The sequence below is a fragment of the Staurois parvus genome, unplaced genomic scaffold (genome assembly GCF_062004578.1).
Source record: "Staurois parvus isolate SC_StPar_1 unplaced genomic scaffold, SC_StPar_1.0 ptg000471l, whole genome shotgun sequence".
Lineage (NCBI taxonomy): Eukaryota > Metazoa > Chordata > Amphibia > Anura > Ranidae > Staurois > Staurois parvus.
The window spans coordinates 2,145,814-2,170,786 of record NW_028318267.1 but is presented as its reverse complement, the minus strand read 5'-3'; the positions used below and the strand labels follow the sequence as shown (position 1 = coordinate 2,170,786).

The 24,973-nt window shown below is 40.8% G+C and overlaps 1 protein-coding gene across 1 annotated transcript in view; it reads left to right on the top strand.

The window, feature by feature from the left end:
* The window catches only part of EPC2 (enhancer of polycomb 2), a 70,100-nt gene that overhangs the window by 21,919 nt on the left and 23,208 nt on the right, over positions 1-24,973 (top strand). The window contains exon 2 of the mRNA XM_089689372.1: positions 24,538-24,697. Within this exon, the coding sequence (XP_089545498.1) occupies positions 24,538-24,697 (160 nt within the window). The remainder of the gene's footprint in view (positions 1-24,537; positions 24,698-24,973) is intronic.

Below are 24,973 nucleotides of genomic sequence, written 5' to 3'. Positions count from 1 at the left end.
GGCTAGCTTTGACCCACAGATACACATACTAGGGATAGAAAACTAGGGAAGAGAACTCTCTGTTTAAAAGGTCTGGATCCGGGAAAGGGGGCGCTGGAAGTATTTCCACAAATTTGCCAACTGCGATTGCTACATTCTGCCATATGCTTGCCTATTGGTAAAACTTTGCAATGGCTGCTGTGCTGGATTGAAGCGACGGTGATCCTGTTGGCTCCAGACTGGCTTTAATAGCCATGGTATGTGGATCTTGTTCATTTGGTAATGGATGCTTGCTACCTTTATTTACACCCCTGTCTGCCCAGGCCAATTTTCAGCTTTCAGCGCTGTCACACTGACAATTTTGCGGTCATTCAACACTGTACCCATATGAAATTTATTCATTCTTTTTTTTTTTTTCACACAAATTAGAGTTTTTTTTTTTTTTTTTGCTAAATAAAACAAAACCTGGAACCTTTTTTGAAAAAACAAAGCATTTTTCTTAGTTTCTATTATAACATTTTGCAAATAAATAACATTCCTTCATAAATTTAGGTCAAAATGTGTTCTGCTACATTTTCTTTGGTGAAAATACCCCAAATTAGTGTATATTTGTCTGTAGGAAAGTTTTATAGAGTCCACAAACTAAGGTGTGTGTGTGTGTGTGTGTATGTATATATATATATATATAATCTGACAGTGGATCAATCCTGCTGTACTGATGGCCCGTCTCATTCTTGAAGGCCAAAATCGCCAGGATAGTACAAATACCCCCGCCCCCCCCCCCCCCATCACCCATTTTTGGAAAATATTTCAAGGTTTTTAGTAAGAGGCGTGGTGAGGTTTTTTTGGAGGTTGTAATTTTTTGTTACAATATTTTTTTTTTTATTTTACATATTGTCACCAGGCCAGTGCAGCGTTATTATATTTATATAACTGGTGTGGTGGTGATCAGAGACACTGACTGGTGACAGTATATAAAAAAAATAAATACATTTTTATTTTTTTTCAAATTTCAATTTTTTTATTAGTTTTTTTATTTTACTTTTTTAACACATTATGATTGCTAATACTAGTGTATTTCATTGATATTTACAATCGTTACTGAATGAAACTGATTTATTCAGTCTTTTATGATTAGCTGTGATTGGGCAAAGCTCATCACATGATACAGATGTGCTGTGATTGGCCCTGTCTGTATCATGTGACTGCTTTGACCAGTCACAGCTAGCAACATAATTGTATACAATGCATGGCATGACAGGAAGCAATCCATTGTATACAATTGACATCTGATCTGCTGTGGTTGATGACATGACACTGGCAACGGGCTGGTGTAGTGATATGTCATTGGCTGTGTCCCGTGGACGCCCAGTCACAAGGAGGAGTGTCCCATCTGGCCATCAATCTGCTATAGGCCGGATAGGAAGCCGTTAAAAGGGCACAGCTGTAAGACTTACCGTACTTGGGTGACTTATTGTGTGTGGAGCTAATTCCTAGGGCTTACACCACCGTTTGTTCTCCATTTTGGCCTTCTGCTGGCCTTTCTCTAGCACAGAGTGGAGCAGCAGTTGGTCTTAAAGGATAAGTTCACCTTTTGGACAAAAATAATAAATGGAAATTTTTTTGCCTACAGAAGCCTGGAAAGCATTGCACCAGCAATTGGTAGATCGCTGCTGCCATGCAGGTCTCCTGCAGACCTGTCAGAATATCTGCTTGCCGTACGTGTCCATGCATAGTAGGACAATCATAGGCATATTTTAAGCTCAACGTTTAGAGGCAGGAAAAGAAAACCCTTCTGGTTTTGCATTCTGGCAGAAAAAGCTCTAACTTTTCCTAAACTGTGTACAAAAATGTTTTGTTTTTCTTTTCGTTTGTAAGCCCAGGGTGCATGGAGCCCAAGGTGTATCAAATGATGGAGATTAAGCTTGCACTATCATTGCATCACTTTGCTGTCACTAGCAGGGAGTCCCAAAGCTAAAAGCAGAACTTCACCCCTTTACCAACATTGACTATTTTTAATCCTTATACTGCTAGCATTAGTAAATAGATGGGAAAGTATATCATTTACTTGTTTTTCAACTTTTTTTTTTTTTTTTTTTTTTTTTTTACATTTGTTCAGTTACTTTCAGGTTTCCATGTTTAGGCAAATGTCATACATCCCAGGAGTCTTCAGGAGGGTAGCAAGGGTTTTCTCAGTTAAGCTTACCCTGCTGCATGCATGCCTGCCTGAGATAAGGGCAGATGTATTCCAGGAAGTAAATGCTATGTTAATAATCTGCCCTTACTCAAGATGGACATAAGCAGAAATGCCAGGGGGTGTTTTTTTTAAAAGTGATTTTATCAGCAAAATAAAGCATTTAAACATGGATGGATGGGGGAGTTTGCATTTGAATATTAAGAATGAATTAAATGGCATTTTTTGTTTGTGGTGCTCAGATGCAGTGTAGTTTCACTTCAAATTGATAGTAAGCTGCTGCCTTTCAGTCAGTGACATAAAGTGCTAGTATGCATTGAATACTAGTACACTATGAATTACTTACCTTAGAAGGAAGCCCTGTAGTGGTGCCCTGTCACTGCTTGCAGGGCTTCCATCCTCCCCTGGTCTTCCTTCCAGGATCGATGGTACTGATCCTTTTAACCCCTTGCCTACTGGCCACTTTTACCCCCTTCCTTCATATATTAATATAAATAAATATTATTTTTTTATTTTTTTTTGACAGAACTTTCTTTTGGTGGTTTTTAATCACCACTGGGTTTTTTATTTTTTACTAAACTGAAAAAATAAAAATGGGGAAGAAAAAAAAAGTTTTAAAATAAATTTTGTAAAGAAGTAATTTTTCTGCTTCACTGATGTGTTTTTAATGAGGCTGCAGTGGTGGGCACTGGCAGGCATCACTTGTGGGCACTGACAGGCATCACTCATATATTTCACTGGTAGGCAGCACTGACGGGCACTGGTATGTGGCATTGATGGGCACTGACAGTTGGCACTGATGGGCCTACACTGATCAGTGCCCTGATGATCAGTGTAGATGTTCCCTCAGAGGAATGCTGATTACAGGCTCTCCTCTCCTCACGAGCTGTCAGCGGGTGGAGAGGGCTGCTAATAACCAGTATTTCCTATTTACATGTGATCAGCTGTGATTGGACACAGCTGATCACATGACAAAGCCGATGTTATCTGCTCTTTACAGTGATCAGTGATCCGCTGGGTCCCAGGGACACAGTGCACCACCAATCGCCACGTGCCCCCGAGGGCGCTCTTGTGCAGTTAGAGTGGGAGGACGTCCTATGGCGCCCTCCCCAGAATGAGAGAACCGCCGCCCGTCCGTCATTACCTTTTTATATTGCGAGCGGGAGGCGGTTAAAAGGCCATGCAGTGCCGACTTCACTCCTACAGGTGTACTGTCAGTGCATGTGCCAGTGACATCACTGGCTGCATCCAGCGTAACACTGCAAGTTTAGGAGATATTTACAGCACCTATAGGGAAGCCATACTATAGGCTTACCTGTAGTTACAACTTGAAAAGCAGAGTTTACTGCCACCTTTAAAGTGGGATTGTCTGCCGACTCAGTACAAAAATAAATCCCGTTTAGTTATAGAGAAATGTGGACACAAAAAACATGAATTGTTAAAGGAAGGTCTTGTACATTAGAGAGGCAAAGGTCCTGATAAAACACAAGTTTGTAAAAAAAAAAAAAAAAAAAACAAAACTCAGATCTACTGTATGTATTTACCAAATCCAAACAAACTCCTCAAAGAAACAAGACAATTGTCTAATATTAAAAAAATATTTAATAACACACCACTTAGGTACCTGCTATGCCATAGTTTAATCCTGCAAGTGTCTAGTTCTTGTCTCAATTAAAGCTGGTGCTCCACAAAATATTTTTCTTGGTTTTATTCATAAAGTGAATTTGTCAGTTGTTCATAAAGAGGCTAATTTTATTATTTTGTCTTAAAGCTGAACTCTAGAGAATGGGGAAAAATGCTCCCTTGCAGTTGGTATTCTCTTTTGAAATGCTAGGGTTAAACACTTGTTTAGGTCTAGGGGGCTGCAAGCGGTTTTACTTGATCCTTCACTCCCGCAGGCTTCCTCTAGCCTGTAAAACTAGACCTGCAGCCTCCTCTTCCATATGCTCCAGTGGTAGCAGGACCTCTGGCATCAAGAGCAGTGTAGAGCCCATAGCCATGCATTGGATGTGAGAACTCCGAAGGATAGTCCCCTGTTGGAGAGTAGAGAACAGCTGCCAGGGGAGCAGAGGATTGGTAGGAGTGCTTTTAGCTGACCCTAGACCTAAATGAACATTTAACCCTTGCACTGCATGCGTGCATTTCTCTTCCTGGAGATGGACTTTTGCTGCAGTTTCTGAACTTAGAAAATGCACTCTGTAGATCAGAGTATTCAATCCCTTTGCAGCGTGTAATTGGCCAGCATGGGTACTAATGGCTTAGGGACATGTAGGCCCCCTTTTAAAAAGTTATAAAAATCATAACTAAATCTGTGCTGGTGTGTTAATTAAGATAAAGCAGCCACTATGCAATTGTGATACCAATAGCTAAAACGTACATAAAACAAAAAGCAGTGCTAAATCACATAAATATCAATGTATAACATCCTATACGTGAAAATGAAGACGCCTGTAAATACAAAGAATTTGGTTCAATCCATATGATGAATATTTATTAAAAATGAGATGTGATGGGAAAAAAAATCTTTTTATCAAAGTCCCCAAAAGTGAAAAAACAAACTCAAAAATCACAATCAATGTGTTCTGAAGAGTGCCCCCACACTTCAGCTTCCTGTTAGAAAAAGTGCCCATCTACCATGAAGTGACACCACTAAGGACCCTCTTACCAGTTGAGGACCATTTGATTATAAATGGTCACAAACTTTTAGATGCATCCTATAACCACGATTTTCCGGGTATATGAAGCGTCCACCATTGGGATTTCTCTGTCAGTATTAAAAATGCATGTCCATAATGTAATATGTAAACGTATTTATTTACAAAAATGCCAGAAATGCCAAACCACAATCGCTAATGGCATTACACAATAATAAACATTTTCATGGGCAGCAAGCACAAAAAAAAAAAAAATGCATAAAGCGGGTACATAAGCTTCCAAAGCAGCAGGCTGAATTATCCATTCCATCCCGGTCTCCAGGCTTTGGTCCCTGTGTGTGTTTATGATGTCTTCTTTCCCCCCCCTCTTTTTTTGACTTTGAGGGATATTTTTTCCATCACGTCTTTTATTTTTTGATACATATTTACCATATGAATTGAACAAATCCTTTGTATTTCCATGTCTTCATTTTCACATATACACTGGGCAAGTTGTATTTTTGAGGATTAATTCCATTATTGCACAAGTACAGTGCTCTTGGTCAATCCAAAATGTTAAACCTCATTTGAATATTTTAAGAAAGTAAAAGTGAGGTTTTGGCTTTCTTAGGAGAATTTCTGTGCACAGAATTATTCTGCAGCTAAAAAAAAACAAATTTTCCCATCTCACTTGTTTTTGTTTTTCATCTGTTAAAATGAGAATAATTATTCAAAAATTACAAACATTTTCTGACATTTAAAACTAAATAAATGAAGAAAAAAAAATCCGTGACCAATATAGCCTCTCTTCCTTTCAGTAACAGTCCTAAGCCTTCCATTGATGGAGTCTGTCAGTTTCTTGATCTGTTAACTATCTACTTTTTGTGCAGCAGCAACCACAGCTTCCCAGCCACTGTTCAGGACTGTGTATTGCTTTCCTTCACTGTAAATCTCCTGCTTAAGAAGGGGCCACAAGTTCTCAATAAGGTTTAGGTCAGGTGAGGAAGGGGACCATGTAATGATTATTCTTTTATCGTTCATGCCTTTACTAGCTAGCCATGCAGTGGAGTGCTTTGATGCATGCGATTGAGCATTTTTCTGCATAAATATCTATCATAGTCTTCTTCAAAGATGCAGACTCTGCATTGCATAGCCATACAAAGCAGTGTGCTTACAGTTGAAAGTACACACAGTACATAATGCGAAACCGGCCGCAAAGTTAACCCTTTGATTGCCCCACACGTTAACCCCTTCCTGCCCAGTGCCATTAGTACAGTGTCAGTGCTTTTTATTAGTACTGATCACTGTATTGTGTCACTGGGGATGTCAGTGACACAAAGTTGGTCCCCCTCAGTGTCAGAATGCCCGCTGCAGTCCCGCTAAAAGTCGCTGACCGCCGCCATTACTATTAAAAATAAAAAATAATTTCCAGTGTGTATATATAGCACCATTTTGTAAACTTGCACATAAACCGATTAGTTTACACGTATCAGGATTTTTTTTTTTTTTTTTTTTTTTTTTTAGCAAAGACAAGTAGCAAAATACATTTTGCCCTAAATTTTTGACTAAATTTGATTTAAAAAAAGAAAAAATGTATTGGACATGTTTAATAGCAAAAAAGTCTAAAATGTTTTTTTTAATCCGAATTCTTAATTTTTTTTTTTTTTTATGGAGCAAAAAATAAATGCACATGCGATCAAATACTACTGATAGAAAGCTCTATTTGTGGTTGGTGTGTGTGTAAAAGACTTAAATTTCATTTGGGTGTAGCGTTTCATGACCGCGCAATTGTCAAAGTAATGCAAAAAATGACCTGGTCAGGAAGGGGGGGGGGGTAAATCCTCTGGAGGGCAAGTGGTTAAAATATTGGTACATATCTTTGCCATGTGACCATATTGAAACATCTGATCTTGCAGTGCTGGCTTTTGTCAGTTGTGTTTTGACAGTGTCATCGGTAGCAGTGACCCGTCTCCAGTTTTAAGCCATAGAGGTATCAGTAATGGTATCCGATGCATTGCCAAGAGATGGGTGTCTGGAGGGGTTAGTGTACATGTGCACACAAGTCAAACACAGCATGCTTTTAGGGAAAAATGGTTTCTGCTTAAGATGTTTGCTGTGCACTCACATTGACTTGTGTAGAAGGCCAAAAGCAACAATTCAATGCAAATTTTACAATTGACAGTTTAGACCAGGCATTGGCGTGATACAAGTACCTGAGTGGCATTTTGTTCCATAAAAAAGGAAAGTTCACTCTCTATTTTATGTGGAGATGGTTTTCCTTTATTTGCAACATTAAATTGTTAAACCCAGGACCTTGCATTCACTATATCTGGTCGTACACAGAACGTAGAAATGCAATTATTTTGGTAAATATAAACTGCTAAATACCCTTTTTTTTTTTTTTTTTTTTTTTCCCCCCTCATCAGCAGTTAGAGCAATCTTGTGACTTCTATCAGTGTCCAGCTGAGCCCTGGTTAAAGCTTGTAGGAGGAGTTTTCATTATCCCCTGCAGGACCTCTGAGCCTTTGTCTGGACAGTGCTGATTGCTCTCTGGTGATCACTTGTTGCACCCTCCCAAGAAAGGGGAAAAAAACACCTCTCTAACCTCTGAGCATGTGCAGCTTGCCCCCAAGGCTCTGTACTATCAGCAGATGGATTTGGGACAGTAGAAGGGGAGTATCAGAGAAGACAGGATCAGACATCCTTTTTACACAGTGCAGCTGATTAACCCCTTATGTTCCACAGTGAGTATAACAAGCATGCTTTACTTTTATATTGTGGGGTTAGTAACACTTTAAAAGAGACGTATGGCTTTTTAATTTATTTTTCCCCCCTAGCATACTTGGGTGGATGCAGCATTGGTCCCCCCACTGGCTCTAAAGGTGAAACTCGCACGACCCCTGATCGCTGAGTTCTCACAGCCGCTCTGAGCAGAGAGTGGTGACTGTCAGTAGCATCAACTGAACGAGAGCTGATTACACGCCTTTCACTGCCATGGACTAGCCACAGTTCAGAACCTCAGAACCCTAAAACAAGGACATAGGCTACTTTCACACTGATCCACGGAAAAAATGCATATGGTGTTTGTTGTTTTTTTTTTTTTGTTTGTTTTTTTTTTTCTGCGTCTTTACCAAGTTTGCAGCATATTTTAACATGTGTGACTCAAAAACTGCACCAAAAATGCATCGCAGGTGTGTTTGTGATGCGTTTTTGCCACAGTTTCCATTGATTTCAGTGGGAAGGTGCATTTTTTTTTTTTTTTTCTTCAGCAAGCAGGACTTTGAAAAGCACACCGGATCCAAAACGGATCAGTGTGAAAGTAGCGGTAAAGAGGCGCTACAGTCTGATGAGCCATATTATAATATCATGGTTGTAAATGACATCATCCATATTGGATATTTCTGCACATTTTCATCCTCCAATTTACTTACCAAATCATTTTGGTGTTTTTTTTTTTTTTATTCTGCTTGGATTCTGGCCATGGTAGCTGTGGGCAGCTGAAGTCGGAGTGTGTTAGTTTCTGCACATCTGGCTACCCAGCATGCACCTTCTGGTCTCGTGTCTGTGCAGTAATAACACTGCCAGGCACACTTTGAGAAGCTTTAGAAGACTCCTGATCAATAACATGGCTATCCCAAGTCAGGCTGATGACGTAATTGTCTAGGTGGCTGCAACTGGAGGTCCAGGGGAAACCTATTTATATAAAAACCAAAAAAAAATACTTTCTGACAATATTGCAGAGTATTACTATCTAAAGCTAGCAGCACTTTGGGTGGGCATTACAATAGGTCTAAGTAAAAAACAAACCAAATGTGTGAAACTCTGATGTGGTTTAGGACACTCTCCTGCTGCCACTTGAAGCAGACTGGTGCTGAGCAGACAACTACATGGAGTTCTAGCTGTGGACACCCTTCCCGATGAATATAGACATTTGTGTATCACTTTTGATAACCAGTTTGATTTTAACAGCCAGTTATAATATAGTAGTTCTGTTTACTGGCTCCTGCTGGTATCCAGGCTTGTTGTGTTTGTTAATTGCACTGGTTCTGCTGTACATTGACATCTATATTCATACTAAGCCGTCATTAGCAGCCTACGGAGTGCAATCTGGCCTCGTCATACTGCACACTTGAATGGGATTACATTTAAAAGCTGAGCTTTGAGCAGCACACCATTCAATACACAGCTGAAACATATTCTAGATTGTAAGGTTGAAAGAGCAGGGCCCTCGAACCCCTCATGTATCGCACTCTGTCTTGTCTCATGTCTTGTCCCCCTGCCTTTGTACAAACCCTTTGGCGCTATATAAATACTGTATAATAATAATCGCGTTATTTTACTTGCCAAAGATTGTATTTTGGTCCATTTAGTTCTGACGTTTACACCGTGCTACCAGCCTGCTGACCTGACTGCAGTTAAATAGAACTGCTTTTTCCTTGCCTTCAGGTTACGATTGGGCAGGGAAGGAGGAGTGGCAGACTGGTGCGCTTATCTGTTCTCTTCCCTTCTGTCAGTATGCTCCTTGTTGGCACATGATCCACTGGAGCACAACCGAGTGGCTCCTTGCTGTAAAGGAAATTTAAGGCCTCATGCATAGGGAGTGTATCAAGGTGAGGGCTGTGTTTACCTGCACAGAGATTCACAGGTGTTCCATGTATTCATGTGCAGGCAGTCCCTGTTCTAAATAAATATGCTGATTACAAAAAAACCCCCAAAAAACGTAAATTTGAATTGTTCATGGAAAAATGATTGGCTAGCAAATGTTTGCAGTACAAGGTTCACATTGTATATTTTACAAAGTTATAGAACACTGAAGGGGGGAAATAAAGGATCAATACATTTTGTTTGAAAAGAGTCTGGTCTGTTTAGGGAGAGTCCTGGGCAGTGTGTGGCATGTTTCTGTATTAAGGGTAATACAGAATGGTGGCACATATGCAGATCTTGTGCTATCTGTCCACTCATTCTGTACACTTGGGCAGTTCTAGGACTACAAACGCAGATATGCCAAGACCCCAGTTCTTGTCTGTAATGTGACAGAACACGGTGTGAAAGCGGCTCTTCGCCAAGTGATTATCTAGCTATCTTGAGCTGTTCATTAAAGATTTTGTGCACTGAACAGTAAGAACATGTTCAGATCTTCTTTTGTAAGGTTTTATTTGTTGACACGTTCCTTTTTGAGATCATAAGTTGCTTCACTTTAAAGTGATTGTAAGGCTTTGTGTGGTGTGTGTGGGGTTTTTTTTCCCAGATAAATTGCAAGGCTGTCATACTTGCCTGCTTTGTGCAATGGTTTTGCACAGAGCAGCCCTAATCCCCCTCTTCTCAGCAGCCCCAGTCCTCTTCTCAGCTCCCCCCCCCCCCCGTCAGCGGTGCTGGCTCCACTCCTCCGCCAAGTGCCCCCAAAGCAAGCTGCTTCTTTTGGGAGCCACTGGTGTGTGCTAACTCTCAAGCCCTGCTGTGTGTCCATAAGACGCACACAACAGGGCTTGGCTCTGCCCCTCCCTTCTTACTGGCTCTGACAGCAGCAGGAACCAATGGCTCCTGCTACTGAATCTGTGCTAATGGTGAGTGAGAGAGCCTCACCTGTTGTGCACTTTGCTGGATCAAAATCGGGCCTCAGGTGAGTATTGGTGGGGGGAAGGGGGTCTACCAGGGAAGCTGCATGTAGAAGGTTTTTTTTAACCTTACTGCATAGAATACAGTAAGAAACCTTCTGCCTTTACAGCCACTTTAACCATTAGATTCTAACCTACCATGTACGTGTGTGGTTTTTTTTTTTTTTGTTTTGTTTTGTTTTGTTTTTGTAATGTTTGGCAATACCTCTATAACACATTGAGCTGTCAGCCTCAGTATTTCCGTATCTTGCACCATTGAGAATCGACAAGCTTGAGATGAGTGTATGTAGTTTGCATTCTAAACCAAATCTAGGGGGTTGATTTACTAAAGGCAAATAGGCTGTTCACTATGCAAGGGAATTTGCCTCAGAGCCTGGTGAATGTAGTGCAGTTTCCCTTTTGCAAAGAACACCAAATCGTGTAATGGGCAAGCAAAAATAGTTTTTTTTTTGTTTTTTTTTGTTTTTTTTTCATGATTGGATAAGTAATGCAAGTCAGAAGAACTTCAACTCATTCACTAAGTTTTGGGGAACATTTGCTTGCAAAATGCAACTTGCTTTTGCAAAGTGAACAGTCTACTTTCCTTTGGTAAGTCAACCCCATAATGTTTGAAAGAATGTATGTCTATGTGTTCTGTTGTGGCTAGCTGGATTGAATGTTGGTGACATTTTATTTCCTTTCCCATCCGCCTGACGGATGCTATGGAAACCAAAAGCCAGTAAGAATCTGACAGGGACCACAGTAAAATCCTAAGGTTCCAGCTTAACACAAAAATAAATGTTTAGGGCTGGAGCACAATTTTAACCACTTCAAAACGAGGCCAATTCTGACATTTCTCTCATACTTGTAAAATAATGTGCATTTGTTTGCTAGAAAATTGCTTATAACCGCCAAATATATAATTAGGCAGAGGCCCTGGAGAATATATTGGTGGGTCATACGATATCAGAAAAAACACTTTAAATTTTAGCAAACACAATATAATACCCAATTTTGATAAGGTTGTTATGCCAAGTAAATTGATACAAAACATGTCACACTTTAAAACTGTGCGGGCCTGTGAAATGGGAACAAACTGTAGTATGTTAGATTATCCATAGGCGATGCTTTAAGTTGCTTAGAGTTGTACAGAAGATCTGGTGCTAGACATATTGCTCTTATTCTGACATTTACTTCCAGTGTAGACCCCAGATCTCTCCTCTGCCCTCCAACAGTCAATCAAACCGAGATCAGTCGCTTTTGGTTTCTGATGTCACTGAAGAGTGGAAAAGAAGCTCCTCCCCCTTCCCAGTGCATCCGATTCGGCTGGTTGCATTGATCCCGGGCTCCCTGGTGGGACAGGGAGAGGAGGGACCCCCTTTTGCCACCTGCCAAAGTGATCAAGTTGCTTTATAGTCGCTTGGATCACTTTTACTTTAAAGAGAATCGCCTGCTCAAAATTAACATAGCAGCTGCAGCCATGATCCTGGTAGAACCACCTCAGCCATGGTGGTATTGAGGTAGTTAATGTATGGATTGCTGCTGATCAGTATAAACAGATTTCAATACAGAATCTTACGGCATCTGATATGAGTTTTGCGATCGCCCGAGTTTTATGCTTGAAAGACTTCTGTCCGTGAGAAAATGACTATTTAACAGGTTAGAAATGTTCAAATTTAGAATGTAGCTTTCCTGCAAGCATGCCCAGCATTCCATGCAGTCTGCAGATTACATGAAGATAAACATACATGCACACACAATAGGGCCCCTTGTGTTTATAAGCCTTGCTGCTGTTCCTTATAGTTTTCAGTAGCCCAGTCCACTGAAAGTTGCAGTAGCTAAGGTTGTGAAGCTGCACGTGTAATATAAAGGACTATCGCCAAAATAAAGCCCCCCCCCCCAGGGGTTCCTGTGCACATAAAACATGTTCTCTTCTAAATCTGGCCAGGGGTTGCTGAGCTGTATTGTCAGATAGCTAGCTCGCCCATCTTCCTTGATATGCATCAACACTGATCAATGGAGGCAGGGTTCTGAGTGACAGCTCAGGAGAATAGGTGATGAGAGGCAGTGAACACACTCCGCTCAGCAGCTGACTCTCCTCTTCCTAAACTATGGTTCTGCTGTGCTGTCTCCTGATCTCTCCTGTACCCACAGTGTCTACATATGTTGCCTGCTATTCAGTGGAACAAAGAGTGGAAACTGTCAGACTGTTGTGAATGATTGCATCTAGAGAGTGCTATCTTCCCCACACACAAGCTGACAACAGCAGAAACCAAATATTGAACTTGTTAGTCAGACACAAGCTAACAGCACTACACTAGACTGTCTTGCTTTTCTCAAGCTGCAGTAATTCTCAATACAAGCTGACAGTGTACACTCTGTTCCACTGAACAAGTGGGTGACTAGTCCAGACTTGGTGTAAACTAAACAAGAGACATGAACGGGTTGGTGGGATTCCAAGCTGCCTATATAACCTGTCAGAAGTGACTAATGCAAATAGAGAGAGGAGTCAGAAATCACACATGGCGCTTTGGACTGAGGCTAGAACACACTATAGAGGGATATGCTCTGTTCATTTTTCATTTCAGATGTTTACAACCACTTTAACTGAACATGCTGAAGATAGAAACTGGTTGCCATGCATAGTTGCTCCAGGTTCTGTGTGATAAATTGCCCCCACTGTATTCTATTTTTACTATATAAAGGAAACACAAATTTTTTATATTTGTGTTTTAACCACTTGCCCTTTTCCCTATAGCAGTTTTACTGCTATAGGGTGGCATTCTTGTGCAAAATCACATACATGTCATTTTGCACTTCCGCCACACGGGAGGTGTGCGTGTGCCACCGGGGGTGATCTTCAGCTGTGAACTGTGACAGCACAAAACTATCCTAGTCCTGGTGAGCAGTCGCTCATCAGCACCTGCAGATCATCAGGAAGGAAGGAAGAACAGCTATAGCACTGTTGTGACAATGGAAAGGTTTGTTTTTTTTCTCTGTAGCGCTGAGAACACGATTCATCACTTTTCATAGTAAAAGTACCAACTAGTGTACACCAAGCACATGGCTAGGAACACACTTAACCTTTGATCACCCTAGATGTTAACCCCTTCATAGACAGTGTCGGTCCAGTCAGTGCATATTTTTAGCACTGATCACTGTATTGGTGTCTCTGGTTCCCAGTGTTGGTTAGTGTAAACATCTTGTGGTTCCACTATAATTCGCTGATCACGTCCATTACTAATATAACTTTTTTTGTTTAAATACCGATTATATGCACCAGAGTTTGTAGACTTGCAACTTTTGTGCAAACTAATCAATATACACTTATTGGGATTTTTTTTTTTTACCAAAAATATGTAGCAGAATACAGTTTGGCCTAAATTTTATGACTAACTTTTTGGTTTTTTTTGGATGTTTTATATAGATATAGATATAGATTATATAGATATATTTTTTTTTTTTTTCTCAAAATTGTCAGGTTTTCTTTTGTTTATAGCACAAAAAGTAAAAACTGCAGAGGTGATCAAATACCACCAAATGAAATCTCTATTTGTGGGGAAAAAAGGACCTAAATTTCATTTCTGTACATCATTGCATGACTGATGACTGTGCAATTGTCATTTACAGTAATGCAGCGCCGTATCGCAAAAAATGGCCTGGTTAAGAAGTGCAGTAAATCTTCTGGAGGGCAAGTGGTTACAAGAAAAAAAAATCTTTTTGATTTTTAAGACCTACCAAATAAAAATGGCAGGACATTACAAAGATTAGTACCGTTTTGTGATTGACCATCCAAATAATTACAAGGCGCAGTGCCACTCTGTGCCTTTTAGCCTATGGTCTTCGCTGTCTGGCAGAGGAATCGCAATAATAGGATGTCTTTAACCGTCAGACTAACCACTCCCACCAGCGGCTGTTGTAGTACAATGGTTAAGTATTCCAGCACTGCCATCTGCCAATGTCATAGGCACACGCATTGGTGCATGAGAATAGGGTTCCACCTGGCAATTGTGACGAGGCTTTCCCCAGCCTGCTATAGTGAAAAACCACATAATTCTGGCAGAACTGGAATATATTACAAAGCACAGATTGAACTAAATTAAGTGGAAATGCTGAGTAACCTACTGTCAGTGTTTGCTGGATATTAGCAGGCAATACATTGATTTCACTTGATACCTGGAATTGTCATTTCAATTTTTAGTTTTTTTTTTTTTTTGTTTTTTTGATGAATGGCCATCTTAACCAGTCACTGACCGGTCTACAGTAAAAATACTGCAGACTGGTGGCTCTCCTCCATCATACACATGTACATGATCCGGCTCTTCCAAGTAGGGGATGTGCCCAGGCTGTGCTACCATTTGCTCCAGCACATGCCAGTCAGCGGGTCCCGCTGATCAGTGGAGCCAGTGACAGGAGGGAGCCCCATGTTTGTAAAAAAACACAGCGCTCTCTACTGACAGCAGTGATGTGCAGGTTTTTTTGCTCCCTGCAAGGCGGGGAGTAAAATCCTGCACATTGCTTAGTGAAACACCACACCGTAAACCTTTTGATTGCCCCTAGATGTTAACCCCTTCCCAGCCAGTGTCATTAGTACAGTGACCGTGTATATTATTAGCACTGATCACTGTATTAGTGTCTGTCAGTGCCATTTAGTCAGTTCCAACAAAGTGTCAAATTGCTGCTAAGTGGCTGATTGCTGCCATCACTAGTATTTAAAAAAAAAAAAAAAAAAAATCCAGTATCTATCCCATAGTGTGTAGATGCTAGAAATTTCACACAAACCAATTAATATATGCTTATTGGGAGATACAGACGGACATGTACCTCGGCTTATGAATTTAATGTGTTCTCCAGGACATTTTGTATTGTGAAAAATTGGTAAACTGAAACGCGGTTTCCCATAGGAATGCATTGAAAACCAATTAATCTGTTTCGGAGGTCAGAAAAAAAGTCTGTCACTATAGGTCAGTGCTGGTTTTTAATTGTAATTATCGGCTTTTTTTTTTTTTTTTTTTTTTTTTTTTTCCTCTTCACTATAGCTCAGAGAATCAGCTGTCACTTGCCCCCAGCTAAAAGAAAGAGAGTATCCTTTTAGTTTATTTCCCCAAGTTAAGAGAAACAATGTTTCCTTTTAGTTTGTTTCCTGAGATAAAAAAAAACAAAGTATTCTTTAGCTCTGGGGAAAGTGACAGCTAATTCTGTGAGCTATAGTGAAGGAAAAAAAAGCCGGCTATTGCATTTAAAAATCAGCACCGACACACACTTCATATCACGAAAAAAAATTTGTAAACCGAGGCATTTTCCATGGATTTTCATTGGTAAACCGAAAATTACATTAACCGAGGTGCGCGCGCGCGCGTGTGTGTGTGTGTGTGTGTGTGTGTGTGTGTGTGTGTGTGTGTGTGTGTGTGTGTGTGTGTGTGTGTGTGTGTGTGTGTTATATTCCAATTTAATTCTTCCCCCCCTTTTTTTTTTTTTTTTTTTTTTTTTTTTTTTTTTTTTTTTTTTTTACTAAAGGCATACAAGGCATGTCTAAAATGTTCGGTGAATGGTATCAGAAAACAGAACCGATTGATACAAATTAGCTTCAATGGCCTTCAAAATATTCACCATTCTGCACAACACTCTTTTGGCAATGTTCATAAAGCTTCTGGAAACTCAGTAATGGCCTCTTTGGGAATTGATCGTAGAACTGCTGTAGCATAATCTTGGATTGCTGCCATGTCCACAAAACTTGTACCTTGCATGACTCTCTTCAGGCGGAGAAACAAGTCCGCAGGTACCAGATCAGGGCAGTATGGTGGATGATTGAGAACTGGTACGCCATGCTGAGCCATGAATTGGCGCACATGGATCGTGCAGGTGCTTTATCGTGTAGCAACAGCCACTGTCCAGTCCTGTGCAACTCTGGCCAAACACAGCGGATGCAATGTAGCAAGTATTTCAAAACTTCCTTTGTAGGATGTGGTGTTCATGGTTTGACCCGCAGGAATATTGAATTCCTTATGGATGATGCCATCCTTGTCAAAGAAGATCAACATTTGTTGATCTAAGCAATGTGCAGGATTTTGCAGGCAACACTTTTTGGGTCGTGGGGAAGACTGTGCATGCCATTCCATCGATTTCTGCTTCGATTCCATATGGAACTGGTAGCACCCGTTATCCCGTGACGATGGTTTGCAGAAAGGATGAGTCCTGGTTTGAGCTTATCGTAAACACAATTTCTGCTCACGGCTTCCATCCCGTACACTTGCACTAACATTTCGTGCATCTCCCTCGCCGGTTTCCCCAATTTGTAGCAGAACTTGATGTTTTGCTTTTTGCTTCATTGCACTGTGACCCTACCTTTCACACTGACTACATTCTATTGCCTGCAGTGGCTTTACCCTGACAGTTACTCTTGGTGGCGCTTCTCAGCGTGTCTCTGGATAGCCATGTGCACATGCGTGAACCTGGCCCGTGTTGCCATTGAGATATCGGACCATTCACCAAACTTTTTAGAGACCCCTCATATTTTGGCCTAAATTTACAAATTTTTTTTAGTTTTCTCTTTTATTGGATATGTTTTATAGCAGAAAGTAAAAAATATTGTTCTTTCAGTTGTTTTTTGTTTAATTTAAAAACTAAACACCCAGCGATGATCAAATAGCACCAAAAATGACGCTCTATTTGTGGGGAAAAAAATTCTATAAATTTCTTTTGGGTACATCGTTGCATGACCAAGCAATTGCCAGTTAAAGTAGCGCAGTGCCAAATAGCAAAAAAGTAGCCTGTCATGAACGGGGAAATCCTCCGAAGCTGAAGTGGTTAACATCCCCAGGCCTGATCTTTGTAAACCTTTCTTTCACCTCTGTGGTGGAGCAAGTGATTCCTCCATCTAAAACACAATGTAATGCCAGAATATTCTCTACCCTGTGCAGTTGCCGTTTGAAAACCGATAAAATAACAGATGGACGGTTAATGTGTTAGAGACAAAAACAGTCGTTTAGATTTCATTAAGTCATAAAAACTGTGTACATAATTTAAACAAAAATTGTAACAAGAAATGTTGCTGCCATTGGTGAGCGATGTGGTGCTGAAATTGCTGGCTGCTCAGAGGCCATCAGGGTGGGGGAGGGAGCGGGTACGTGCTGTGCTTGAAGAGAAGATTATTTCACTGGCTGCCAGACCTGTGTGATGCGGCCTGCTATTACACTGCTTCCAGGGACTTGCTCTAGGTTTTCACATTGGATGCTGCTTGTGTGTTCACAGAAAAAAAAAAGACAAAACAGGAAACTTTTTTTTTTTAATATGTTACTCAAACATGATATGGATACATGCTACTGACAGTTTGTGAGCCCTCCACTGCTTCTCTGAATAGCTTTGGCCATGTTTATATAGGCAGACTGACATTTTTGTAAGTAAATGTGTATGATGGGCAATGCAGAGGCTGCTGTCACTGACCTACTTATGAAATTGCCATCTACTACTTGGCATCTACGCCCTTCCAAAGGAAAGGTCAACCGTGGCACCCTCCATATTTCCCTTGACAAGGGTTTCCTTTTTAACAACTTGCCTACCGGGCACTTATACCCCCTTCCTACCCAGGCCAATTTTCAGCTTTCATCGAGACTGCGGACACAGTGCAGGGGATGACCAGAGACTGCGGACACAGTGCAGGGGATGACCAGAGACTGCGGACACAGTGCAGGGGATGACCAGAGACTGCTGACCTTTAGGGAGGGAGGGGGAGCGGGTACCTGAATTTGACAGGTACCCGCTCCCACTTCTGCGGAGTTGTCCTTCCCTCTTCTTCCCAGGCCGGCTTCTGTGACAGCCGGGTGTCCACTGCGCATGTGCTGCGCTTTGTGAATGGCCCGGCACCTTCTGGGACCTGTCATGTGTCCCAGAAGACAGCGGATCATTCACAAAGCCCAGCACATGCGCAGTGGACCCCCGGCTGTCACAGAAGCCAGCGCGGGAAGACTGTGCAGCGCTGGAGCGAGGAACAGGTAAGGCCCTGCAGGAGAGAACAGCTGAGCGGCCGGCCCGGTATTCTGACATGGTGGCGGCAGAAATACCGGACAGGCCGCTTTATATTCGCTCCATAAGACGCACTGACATTTTCCCCCCTTTTTTTGGGGGGAAAAAGTGCGTCTTATGGAGCGAAAAATACGGTAACTGTTTGTTTCCTTCACTGATGTGCGCTAATTAGGCTGCAGTGATGGGCACTGATTGACTGCACTGATAGGTGTTACTGATGAGGAGGCACTGGTAGGTGGCACTGATGGACATTGACAGGCATCACTGATGGGCACTGAAAGACAGCACTCATATATGGCACTGACAGGCGGCACTGACTGGCACTGTTAGGTGGCACTAATAGGTAGCACTGACTGGCATTGATAGGTGGCACTGACTGGCACTAGTAGGTAACACTGAAAGGCAGCTCAGATGAGCACTGGCAGGTGGCATTGATGAGCACTGACAGGTGGCACTGCTGGGGCTACACAGATCATCAGGGCACACTGATGATCAGTGTACATGTCCCCTCTGAGGAATGACGATTACCGGCTCTCCTCAGGAGCTGTCAGCGTGACAGCTTGTGAGGAGAGAAATGCCGATAACCGACATTTCCCTATTTTACATGTGATCAGCTGTGATTGGACACAGCTGATCACATGACCAAGCCGACATCTTTGGCTCTTTACGTTGATCGGTGATCTGCTGTGTCTGAGTGACACAGCGCACCACCGATCGCCGCGCTCCCGGAGCCGTGCATGCGCGGTTAGAATGGGAGGATGTCCTATGACATCCTCCCAGAACAAGAGAACCGCCTTGATCCCGTCATTACCTTATCTGGTAGGCGGGAGGTGGTTAAAGGGGAGCACGTGAGCATTTGAGCTCTGGGGCTTAATGAATTAAGGTTTAGAGTGTCTCCACTCAGGATGGAGGAGAAACCTTTGGACAAGCAGCATTGTTAATCTGAGGAGAGGATACTCTTAGATGTACTAGAAGATTTAGATGAACCTGACTAGCAAATTAAAGACTAACTCCACTGAACACTTTTTTAGTAAGACATTAAAGCAACAGGTTTATTTTCCTTTTTGGGGTAAAGCTTTTACAGAAATGAGTAAAATCTGACCATTGTAAGAACCCCTGTCTGTGGTAAACCATTTGTCTCAACCCTCTAATTAATTGCTACTTTTTGCTGATCAGCCTGATCTAAAGGAAGTTGACAAATAAGACTTGCTGGCTGGAATACTGGTTAAAATAAAGAGAGGAAATCCCTAAAATAATGAAACTAATGCAGCTAAGAATTGATAAGCTGCAATGTTTTATTTTTGTGTTCAGTACGGCTTTAAGTACAGGTTGACTTTTGCAATATGTCCTCATTAACGCCAATGTTTTAACCACTTCCCTTCCGTACTATAGCAGTAATACTGCTACAGGGCGGCACGGGTGCGCAAAATCGCTCTTGTGTATGTATGTATACAGTGAAGGAAATAAGTATTTGATCCCCTGCTGATTTTGAATGTTTGTCTAAAAATCCAATGATAGGTGTATTGTAACACTGAGAGACAGAATAGCAACAGAAAATTAAAAAAAAATGCATATCTAACAAATTATGCACTGATTTGCATGTTCATGAGGGAAATAAGTATTTGATCCCCTATGATTAAGCAGGATTTCTGGCTACCAGGTGTCTTTTATACAGGTAACAAGCTGAGATTAGAAGCAGTCTCTTAAAGGGAGTATTGCCAATCTCATTTTGTTACCTGTATAAAAGACACCTGTCCACAGGAGAAACCAAACAATCAGATTCCAACCTCTCCACCATGGCAAAGACCAAAGAGCTGTCCAAGGATGTCAATGGCCTGGTCAGGAAGGGGGGGTAAATCCTCTGGAGGGCAAGTGGTTTAATATAAATGTTCTCCCAAAACGTTTTGTAAATTACTAAATTGCTTATTCATATATTTATATAAAAAATAATTTTATATTAAAACCTCCATTGCACCGAATAAACAGAACAGTGATTTGGAAAGATCCTGGGTGTCTCTTTTTGTGTCTGACTCTATTTGTAGTAGGTATTAATTTGGAACCACTAATCAATGAGGATAGAGGTTGCCTATTATAACATTACCTGGACAGCTTGTGTTTTTATATTTAATTTGTTTCTACTTTAAAACTCTCTAAATGGTTATAATGGGTTTGCTTAACCACTTCAATACCGGGCACTTTTACCCCTTCCTGCCCAGACCAATTCAGGTTTCAGCGCTCTCACACTTTGAATGACAATTGCGCGGTCATGCAGCACTGTACCCAAACTAAATTTTTATCATTTTGTGCACACAACTAGAGCTTTCTTATGGTGGTATTTAATCAGCACTGGGGTTTTTACTTTTTGCTAAATTAACAAAAAAATACTGAAAATTTTGAAAACAAGTTTTTCTTTGTTTCCGTTATAAAATTTAGCAAATAAAGAATTTGTTCTTCATAAATTTTAGGCCAAGATGTATTCTGATACATTTCTTTGGTGAAAATAACCCAAATCAGTATTTAGTCTGTAGGAGATTTTTTTAGCGTTCACAAACTATGGGATATATCTGAAAATCAATCCTGAAGTACTGACGACCAGTCTAATTTCTTGAGGCCCAAAAATCTCAGAACAGTACAGATATCCCCCAAATAACCCCTTTTTGCAAAGTCAGCAGTTCAAAAAACTCACCATGCCTCTTATGAAATATGTTGAAGTTGTAATTTTTTTTTTTTTTTGTCATTTTTTGGAAAATGTTCTGCTTGGACCTTGAAGAAGGGGACATACCCCAAAAGCTTGTCCTGAAAATTGTATGTTCCTGCAAAAAAAAAAAAAAAGTATCACAGACCGTACTCAATTGTTTCTTTGGAAAATGAAGCCATTAAAAAAATATATGATGACACTTAAAAAAAAATAAAAATAAATAAAAAAATGGTGAAAATACATTTTTTTAATGGCTTCATTTTCCAAAGAAACAATTGAGTACGGTCTGTGATACTTTTTTTTTTTTTTTTTTTTTTTTTAAGTGTCATCATATAACTGGTGTGGTGGTGATCTGGGATACTGACTGATGACAGTACAAAAAAAAAATTTTTTTTTTCTTTTTTTTTTTTTAATTTTGTATTACTTTTTTTTTTTTTTTTTTTTTTTTACGATTTTTCTTTTCATATTACACTATGACCAAAGTAGTGTAATGTTACCATAATAACATTACTACTTTGGGGAAGTAGTCAGTTTTTTTGTGATTGGGTGTTTGTGTGTGCTTTTTGTTTTTGTTTTTTTTACACAATGATTGCTTATAGCAAAGAATTTCTTTGCTGTAAGCAAGCATTTACCTGAATGAAATCGATTAATTCAGGGTTTTTTGTTGTGATTAACTGTGATTGTGACTAATCACAGCTAGTGACACAATATATGGCATGAAAGGAAGCCATCCATTGTTTACAACTGTCATGTGACCTGCTGTGATTGATCACAGTGGGTCACATGGTACTGGTAACGGGCCGGTACACAGATCTGTCATCGGCTGTGTCCGAGGTACACAGCCGATGACAGATCTGGGAAGGGTGTCATATGAAGCCCACCTGGATTGATGAGAGTCCTGTCCAGCCGTCATTTTCCTATTGGTCAGGCGGTAAGTGGTTAAGCACCCAAAATATTATTTTGAACCTGCAAATTAAATGGTGGCACAGCGGAGCTTGTTTTAGGGGAGATTTTAGGCTTACACTCCTTGTCATTGGGATGCCCTCCTCATCATTGGTCTTGTTAGAATAGATGTGTGGCTTTTCTACATTTTAAAGAAACAGTCATAGCCTTCATCATCCTTTTTCAACCAGGGTGCCTTCAAGTTTCATCAGGGGTCTCTTGGCAGAATGCCTAAAAATTGCTCCAACATTTCATGCATGCCAGCGGGTGGATCAAGCCTGCCTTTTAGTTGCACAAAGCCACATTGTGCACCAATACAGCCTTCAGGGTCCTAACAACCACTGACATCAGTTTATAAGAAGGGCGTCGCATGCCTGCGCAGCATCCCTGTTTGCCCCTCCCCTGCCCCCCTCCATTAGGGTTAAATTTGCTGAGTGAGAGAAACTGAGGGAGAAGAGAAACACTGGAATACTAGTCAGTACCAGTGTGCATAGGTGTGTTTTTGCTTTGGAAAAATAAATCCCCTCTAACTCTGGGTGTTCTTCATGTACAGATGTTGCTGTGTTATGGAGAACTATTTTTTGTTTTTTACATTTTTAGAATTAGGTGCCTCGAGATTTGTGCAAAATTTTAAAGTGTACCTTGACTGAAAGGTTGAGAAACCGTGGCCTAGATGTTAATTGGTGTGTATTTCAGTGAGTAATGCAGGCCATGCATGGGTTGAATTTTGAACTAATTTTATTTTAAAAAAAAAAAATCAGAAATTTAGTGCATTTTGTAATCCGATGGTGCCACCATTGATTTCGAAATTCCACCAACCAAGCCTTTAATTTCACCTTTGTTGCTACAGAAAAGAATTTTTGTGGCCAGGAATGTTTCTTTTCTTTCCAGGTTACATCTCATGCTAATATCTTGTTCAGTAACATTTCTCGTTTGATTCTTCCATCATTGATTAGAAATTCCTTCATTTAAAAAAAAGAAAAAAAAAATTCCAACGTGCCAGATCACTCAAATTCAATGGCCGCTCGAAAGTTGGCTGTTGCTGTGGCCCACTAATGGTGTGAAATTCAAACAAATTCTTAGAAAAGATTTTTGACACATTTTGAATTCTAGGTGTAAACATGCATTTTTTTTTTTTTTTTTTTTTTGGTCTGATTACTACTTATAAAGGATAAGTGCCCTCCTACCTCTCCAGTTGCAAACGTGCCTTTAACTGAGAATCCTCATTTACATCCTGTGCTGAATGTGTTCCGTGTGCTTGCTGTACCTATACAGTAGCTCTCCAATAGCCTCTTATGCAGATGTGTCCTGAGGCTAGAAACTCTCAGGCACATGATGTAAACAGCAGAGGCAGCAGCTGATGGATTGTGGGAAGTATACAAATGGGGAGAGTGGACTAGATGAGGTCAGTGGTGAGGTGCAAAGAGGATAAATGCACTTTCTTTTCAAGATCATACTTTAAATCTTACAATAGTGCCTCCAAGGCTACCAATGTTTGGTTCTACATAGCCTAAGGCCCCATTTGGACACTTGGTTGGGGGGTGGTAAAAATGTGTAGTTGAGTCCCCTTAAGCTGCAATAGGCAGCGAACAGGGATGTTTAGATTGTAAGCTCTAATGAGCAGGGCCCTCTGTTTCCTCTTCTACCGAATTGTATTGTACCTGTAATGTTTACCTTCATTTTGTAAGGTGCTGTGCAAACTGTTGGCGCTATATAAATCCTGTATGATAACTGTGGTCACAATGCTTGGCTTCCTGCCCTTCACAAAAACGACCCAGTATGTAGTGATCAGTGGGCGGAAAACACTGAGCACCACCCATTCCGGTGAACAGGGAAGCCTCATAAACACCCTGCAACCACATGCATTGCATGCGGTTGCATCATGTTTACTGGCCAAAATGGGGTTAAAATGGGCAGTGAGGAGGCATCGCATTGCTTCCTCACTGCCTGTCAGTCGCCTCTGAAAAGTGATATGGATCGCACTTCAGAGGTGAGGTAGATTTAGACACATGTCTAAATGTATCCTAACTGTACAGGCAAAAGATTTTTCCATAAATGTGATAAGCATATAAAACAAAGGGAGAACAGAAAGGCCTCTGTCACCAGCTCACTTCCAGGGTAAATGGCAGAAGTCGTACAGGAAAATCTAACACCATTGATTCTCTTTTCCCCAGAGTAGGATCAGCTGAGTTAGAGGTCAGGGATTGCCTACAGGCATTTGCTGGATTTCTTCTCACTATAATCGACTACATTGGGTACAGATCTTTTAGTCCTGTAGGCACCTTTAGAAACCCATTGAAAAGCAAGAACTGGGTTTCTAAAAAATCCATTAGTAAATGCTATACTGTGGGTGTCTGGCCAGCTTTTACTTTTTACATGTGTGTATTGAGTGGTGACATTGGGCATATTAATAATATACTGCAGTTTGCTAATAATTTGAATGTCCTATTGATCTTCTTTCAATTGCCTTTGCAGGAACATCATTTACAACGAGCTATCTCGGCACAACAGGTTTTTAGAGAAAAGAAAGAAAGCATGGTTATTCCCGTTCCTGAGGCTGAGAGCAATGTCCACTACTACAGTCGCCTGTACAAAGGAGAATTTAAACAGCCCAAGCAGTTCATTCACATTCAACGTAAGTTTGTGCGTTAGACCGCTGGCGTGTCCTCCTTGTCAAGATTCCAGTTATCACACAGGCTGCATCTGTTGCTTCAACTGGACAAACCACCTGCTCTTTCCTACAGGAAGCCAACGCTCAACACTCTCTAAACGTTCCCTGTTTATCAGCGCTCCTCTAGTCTAGTCTTTTTGATCATACGTCGTAGTATCCTCGATTTCCCTGAAATGTCTCCCCCCTTTTTTTTTTTTTCTTTTTTTTTTTCTTTTTTTTTCAAATTCCGGATGGGTTATC